The sequence below is a fragment of the Nicotiana attenuata genome, unplaced genomic scaffold (genome assembly GCF_001879085.1).
Source record: "Nicotiana attenuata strain UT unplaced genomic scaffold, NIATTr2, whole genome shotgun sequence".
Taxonomy (NCBI): Eukaryota; Viridiplantae; Streptophyta; class Magnoliopsida; order Solanales; family Solanaceae; genus Nicotiana; species Nicotiana attenuata.
This window is the reverse complement of record NW_017670648.1, coordinates 320,203-326,946: the sequence shown is the minus strand read 5'-3', so window position 1 is coordinate 326,946 and position 6,744 is coordinate 320,203. Positions and strand designations below refer to the sequence as shown.

Here is a 6,744-nt window from a genome sequence, read left to right as displayed (position 1 = left end):
TCAAAGGTGAATATGGGCCCATTCACCTGCCATGTATACCACATAAGATGCATCTATGAGATGGTTACATGTGCGATTATTAATAACCCGCAACATGGTGTTTTGCGAGGTAACTTGCTCAATAGTTTAATTTCGAGCATAATTTCCAGATTTTCTATTCAAGAAGTTCATCTTGATAAGTTGGTTTACATCACAGTTGGTTTAGCAAAATGATTTATTAAGTGCCTCTACTTAATAGCTAAACAATTGCTTATGAGAACAAAGTTATCTATATCAGTTTGATATACGTTATATACGAAAAGTATATTATTTTCTCTCCTCACAAGTGGTTCAGGGTTAGGAACCGAATAATTCCATCTTATTATTATTGATGTGCGGTGTATATTTTGATTAACACCATAACGCACAAAGGTGGATTCTCAAAGTTGAGATAACAAGTTAGTTTTTCTAACATGAGGGGGAGACATGATAAACAGCTGAGAAAAAGTTACGTGGAATGAATTATCATTTATACATCTAGATCCCCGAATAAAATAATATGAACTTGAAGTTCATAAAAGGATAATTCACGTGAAATTTATTGCAAAGCATGCCAGACGCATTTGCTGACCTAAAGAAAGTAACAATCCCTGAAGGATTTAAATTGCTTAAAGCATATATAATTCTTGGTCCTGAAGTACCACCTCCTAAATGCAATTTGTGCACATATGTATCTTGCTATAACTATAGGCATGATAATATGATAGCAAGAGTTTTCACCTCTATGTGAAGATATTGAAATGATGATTCCAACAAGATCATATGAAGAAAATACATCTATCAGGGATGATGATTTCAAGGTGAAACAAATTCGTTGAAGTTAATATGGCTGGTTTGTTTATCAAATATCTACCAAAGATCTTTTGAAGATGGTGCACAAGATTGGAATGCAAATGCTTAAGGATGTGAAGTGATGCTCTCATGAGGGGGAGCTAATACGCGTTGTACTCTTTTTCCCTTACAAGGTTTTGTCCTACTGTGTTTTCCTTGCAAGGTTTTTAACGAGGCAACCAATAGACGCATTTCTAAACATGTGTACTCTTTTTCCTTTTCTAGAATTTTTTTCCCATTGGGTTTTATTTTAGTTAAGGTTTTAACGAGGCACATTATCTGTTGAATAGACATTCAAGGGGGAGTGTTATAAATAGAATTTTATTTATGGTGAATGTCTATATTTAGAGAGATTCTAGGGTTTATTGCTTGGTGGCTAAGTCACCCTCTCTCTATAAATAGAGGGTTTTATTTTATTGTAATTCATCCCAAATCAATAAGAATTCTCTCTCCCTACTTTTCTCTGCAATATTCTTCTTTTTTTTTTAATTGTTTTATAACACAAAGGAGCTTTTTGGTGAAAAGAAAACAGTGCCAATTATTAGATTTCCTTTCCCGCTTTCTATTTGCTTTAGTAGCCATAAGGACTTTCAGAAGTCTTGCTTGGTTGAAATATAGATCGACAACTCCAACTTATACATCCTTTAGAAGCCCTCTTGAATCTCACGATGATTTTCCAATATTTAGATGAGTCATGACTTGACTATTTGTCTTGTTCTTTCATTCATTTACTATACCTCTTCAGCACGTGATCATCCAAAACCCAACTTTCTTTTGCCAAAATCCACGTCTAAATTTGGTTTTAACTATACGAGAAATTCTGCTTCTCAATTCATGTCGCATACACTAGGTTAATCGGCTGAGATCAGATTTTTTGACGTGAAATCAGGATAAATATCAGTGTATGTCTCTGGTGAACTTGGACACTATAAGCTAATATTTTGATGTTTATAGTCACGATCAACAACTAAACTATTGGCATTTTGTCATCATTTGCTGAAATATAATGATACGTTAAAGTTATATTAACAGGCAACGTTAGTGAATTTGTGCGCGGTATTTCGTCGTTCTTTAATAGATTAGTGTCTAGTCTTCGATTAACACCATATTTATACACCGACGACCAGGTTTGAAAGTTCAAGCTACCTTGATCAACTCTAGGAAAGTACCAGTTATTCACAGTGACAAGGACATCGCGCGAAAGCCAACCATACATACCGCTTTCTTGTTCAGGAATTTCTTAAGATTAAGGTTCGAAAGGACCAGACGGTGATGAAGTATGAGTCTAACACACTAAATGCAGAGCTGCCTTAGCTCAATAAATCACCGAATCAGGAGATGACTTCTTAAAACCTTTCTTTTTAAGTTATTGGCTACCGGTCTTACTTCTCTTGGTCAGGTCTAAAGGTCTAAGGGGAAGACCTTTTCTTACTCTTCAACTCCCAGTAATTTCTTGCTTTTTCTATCGAAAGAGAAAAAGCCATGGTGCTCATATTTGGGGCTGCTAAGTGCCTCTCCAACGGCAAAAATGGATTGACCAACCAACCTCTTAAATATCCTGCATATTAAAAGGTATTATTTTTTACAGAGAGACTTTTAGGCAGAATTTGAGCTAGACTTTGGTTGGGCAACTCCGGAACGCATCATGCGGTTTCTTTCAACGCATGGGTTATGGCCTAGGAGAACTCATGCGACTATTGGCGTTGGGGAAGCCATGCATAGGTAAACCAACCGCACATTTCAAGGGCGGGTCTTCGGTTAACAACAGATGTTTCTGTTGAACCATATTACAAAAGCATTTTAATTCTACACGTTAATAGTGCAAAGAATTTTTCTTACACTATTAGGTCACAGAAAAGATAATTACAAGTAACTATTCATAAAAATTGAGAAAAGTAATTTGAAAAATAAGGTAGCTTACCTACTGTAATAGGTTAAAACATATTGATCTATCAGTGTGCATAAGTTAAATTCTATTTCAAAAGATTATGACATTTCATATATATATATATATATATATGAAAAAAGTTTATTCATCTCCAAAACAAGTACAACGAAGAGAACAACAAAGGGAATACAATGAAAGGAAAACAATGAAGTAGCTCATTCTAACTTCTACCTATATAAAGATCTGTACATGTATATTCCTACCCCCTTTCTGTCTATCTATATATATCCTCTAGCCATCTTCTATCCTTGCCCTTTTTCCGCTTGTTGAGTATTTCCACTATTCGAAGTTTGCATTCTTCTTTGATTTGCTCACATACTCTTTGTGGTCTAGGGACTGAACTCTTCCATAAGGCTTCATTCCTCTCTTTCCACACATGATAGGTAGTCGCTGCCAAGGCTGCAAAAGCAAATTCTCTACTTAGCTTGCCTCCCATTTTCCTTGCTACTCTTCTCCATAGGAGCTGTCCTTCAACGTTTGTAATTCTGACTTTTAGCCACTGTAATATTGTAGTTATGCATCTTCTTGAGAATTGGCTGTCATAAAACAAATGTTCAACAGTCTCTAATGCATTACCACATAGAACACACATGCCATCTGTACTAAAACCTCTGCGCACTAGTCTGTCCTTTGTAAGTAGCTTCTTCTGCATAGTCAACCAACATATAGAGCTATGTTTTGGAATGTTTGTTTGCTCCAGACCCATCTTCCCCATTGGCAATTATCCAGAGTTCCCTTCAACCATGCATATCCTTTTTGAATTGTATACTTCCCGGTAGCTGACTGCCATCCCCCATGAACATAGCCTCCTGCTCGTTTATCCCTAACATGACAAATTTTCTTCCAGTACCAGCTACTATCCACTGCTACATTGTATTGCCACCAATCTACATTTTTTAGGTAGATGTGATTAATCCATTTAACCCATAGTGAGTCAGTCTTATGAGTTATATCCCAAACATATTTCCCAATAGCTGCCTCATTCCATGCTGCACAATCCTTTATACCTATTCCTTCTTCTTGTTTTGGTCGACACACAAGGTCCCAAACTACTAGGGGTACTCTATTTGTTTCCACCTTACCATCCCATAAGTTGTTTCGACACATTGCTGTGATACTTTTAAGAACTGCGTTGGGAAGAATGAATATCGAAGCCCAGTATGTATGAATATGCATCAAGACTGCATTTATCATTTGCACTCGACCTGCATATGATAAGTTTCTTGAACCCCAACTACTTATTCTGGTGGCCAGCTTATCCACCAGTATTTGACAATCCGTTTTGGATAGCTTCTTAGATGATATTGGAACCCCTAGGTATTTGAATGGGAGCTTGCCTTTACTATACCCTGTTATTTCACATAGGTCTTCTATCTCCCGTGCCTTCATGTTTACAGCAAATATATTTGGCTTCCCTACATTTGTGGTTAATCCTGATGCATTAGAAAATGTCTGGAGCCCTTTCAACATTAGCATCACAGATTGGAACTCCTCTTTGCAAAATAGGAGTACATCATCTGCAAAACACAGTGATTAATCTGCAGACTTCTACATTTAGTATGAAAGCTGAATCCCTCCTGTTGTGCCACTAGCCTCATCATCCTTGAAAAGTATTCCATACATATTACAAACAATAAAGGAGCTATGGGGTCTCCTTGCCTTATACCTCTCTTTCCTTTAATGTTCCCATAAATCCCTCCATTTATAGCCACTGTATACTGAGGAGTTGAGATGCATTCCATGATCCACCTTATGAACTTCATAGGAAAATTGAGTGCATGTAACATTTCTTCGACAAACTCCCACTCTATTGAATCATAGGCCTTCTTAAGGTCTATTTTAATCAGAAAGCTCTTTGTTGCAGCTTTCCTGTTATAAAGTCTCACTAGGTCTTGGCAAATTAATATATTCTGCATAATTGTTCTCCCTGCTACTAATGCACTCTGATTCTGTGAAATAATGTCTGGCAATATGAGCTTTAACCTATTGCATAACATTTTAGATTTGACTTTGTAGACTGTGTTGCAGCAAGCAATGGGTCTATAATCCTCGACTGTCTCAGCATGACTACTGTTAGGAATCACTGTTATTACTGTGTTATTGATTGTCTTCAGCATCTTCCCTGATGTAAAGAACTCTAGCACTGCCTCTTTAAGATCTTTACCAGTTATGTCCCAGCTAACTTTGAAGAATTTACTCCCATATCCATCAGGGCCAGGAGCTCTTTCTCCATCAATTTGCCATAGTGCTTCTTTGACTTCCTTTTCTATTAAATCTTCTGTTATTAACTGCCTTTGCTCCTCTGTTACCACTTGGCCTTTCATCACCAGGCTGCTGCATACATGAGCTCTGCTATCTATAGTAGACCCCAGTAATGTAGAGTAGAATTCCACAAAAGCATCTGCTATCCCATCCATATTAGTTACCATATTACCCATCGAGTCCTTGATTGAGAGGATTCTATTAGCATTTCTTCTTGCCTTCATGTAGATGTGAAAGTATTTGTTATTTTGGTCCCCTTGTTTCAACCATTGTATTTTACTTTTCTGTCTAAGAAACTGGTCACTTGCTTCTTTAAATCTTCGATAGTTGCTTGCCAATTCCTGCTCCCTATCAATAAGTTCAGTACTTGTGGGTTTTTGTTGCAGCTGCTTTTGGCACTCCTCAAGTTCGACCTTGGCTTGTTCAGCTTTCAGTTCTATATCACTGATTTTTGTTCTGTTCAGTTGCTTTAGTATCCTTTTCAATCTGTTCATTTTCCCCACTATTTGGTACATTTTAGTCCCTGTAATTCCAACATTCAAGCTATTGGCCACTTTTACCTTAAAATCTGGATCCATGCTCCACATATTGAAGTATTTAAAAGGTCTATTAATCTTCTGTTTCCCAGTCTCCCAGTTGATGATGGCTGGACAGTGATCAAGCAGTCCCTCAGTCATATAGTGTACTGTTGAGGCTGGTAGCTGTGATAGCCACTCAAAATTAACCAAAACTCTGTCAATTTTGCTCAGTACTCTGACACTCTATTTATTATTCCACGTATAGAAGACACCAGTTGATTTTAGTTCTTGAAGCCTACAAGTATCCACGCATTGCCTAAAGTCCCTTGTTTCAGCCACTCACAATGCTTCCTATTCTTTCCTTTTTGCTCAACACGTTATTGAAATCTCCCATCACAGCCGATGACCCTCTATTATGATTATATATGTCTACTAACTCCTTCCACAAGTTCCTCCTGAGCGCTATGTCATTGTACGCGTATACCATGGTTACATTGAATGTCATCTAAGTACCTTTATGTCTCACTGCACTGTGTATTAACTGATCAGTAGCTCTTAGTATATCCAACTCGAAGATCATTGGCTTCCATAATAACCAAATTCTTCCTTTAGGGTGTTGTGCCAAATTTGTTGTAAATGACCATCCACCACAAAGATTAAGAGAAGCTATGTGAGCTTTTGTTCTCTTAATCTTTATTTCCAGGAGACCAAACAAGCTAGCACCACTATTATGCATAAACAGATGTATATCTCTCTATTTATCTAGCCTGTTTAGTCCCCTGACATTCCAAAATCCTAGCTTATCCATTAGGCAGGGGTTTGCCCCCACCCCTCCCACGTCCTGGACCCATCACCCCTAGTTCTCCCTCAGGGCAGGAAGTACTAGGTTTTCTTTGCCTTAATTCCTCTACACTCCCTCCTTTGTCAAGCACCTCAAATGTATTTCTTGTTGGTATAGTTTTAGGATCATTCTGTTGTGTCTCTATCCCTTTGTCACTGGCTTTGTTCCCTCCCTTTTTGTGCACCTTATTCTTAGGTGGATCTTCTGTTGTTTGCTTCCCCTGCTCAATTTGCTTCCCCTGCTCAATTTGCTTCCTTCTAGTTTCTGCTTCTTCCTTATGCAGTTTCCTGCAGTCTTGCAGATCA

At 37.7% G+C, this 6,744-nt stretch overlaps 1 protein-coding gene across 1 annotated transcript; it reads right to left on the bottom strand.

Moving 5' to 3' along the window:
* Positions 1-3,032: 3,032 nt before the first annotated feature.
* LOC109241879 lies at positions 3,033-6,085 on the bottom strand. Its single transcript, XM_019408701.1, has 4 exons — positions 5,942-6,085; positions 4,485-5,781; positions 3,521-4,335; positions 3,033-3,464 (listed from the first exon to the last, which is right to left on the bottom strand). Exons 1-4 carry the CDS (start codon positions 6,083-6,085, stop codon positions 3,033-3,035), a joined length of 2,688 nt encoding a protein of 895 aa, XP_019264246.1.
* Between the last annotated feature and the right edge of the window lie 659 nt (positions 6,086-6,744).

Bases quoted from the DNA above. Each gene is read 5' to 3' on its own strand.
- LOC109241879 (XM_019408701.1), bottom strand. From the start codon at position 6,085: ATGGTATACGCGTACAATGACATAGCGCTCAGGAGGAACTTGTGGAAG. The intron at 5,782-5,941 runs GTGAGTGGCTGA...TGGCTATCACAG, and splicing joins AGGAAAGAATAGGAAGCATT to CTACCAGCCTCAACAGTACA. The intron at 3,465-3,520 runs GTCTGGAGCAAA...TTGACTATGCAG, and splicing joins ATTGCCAATGGGGAAGATGG to AAGAAGCTACTTACAAAGGA.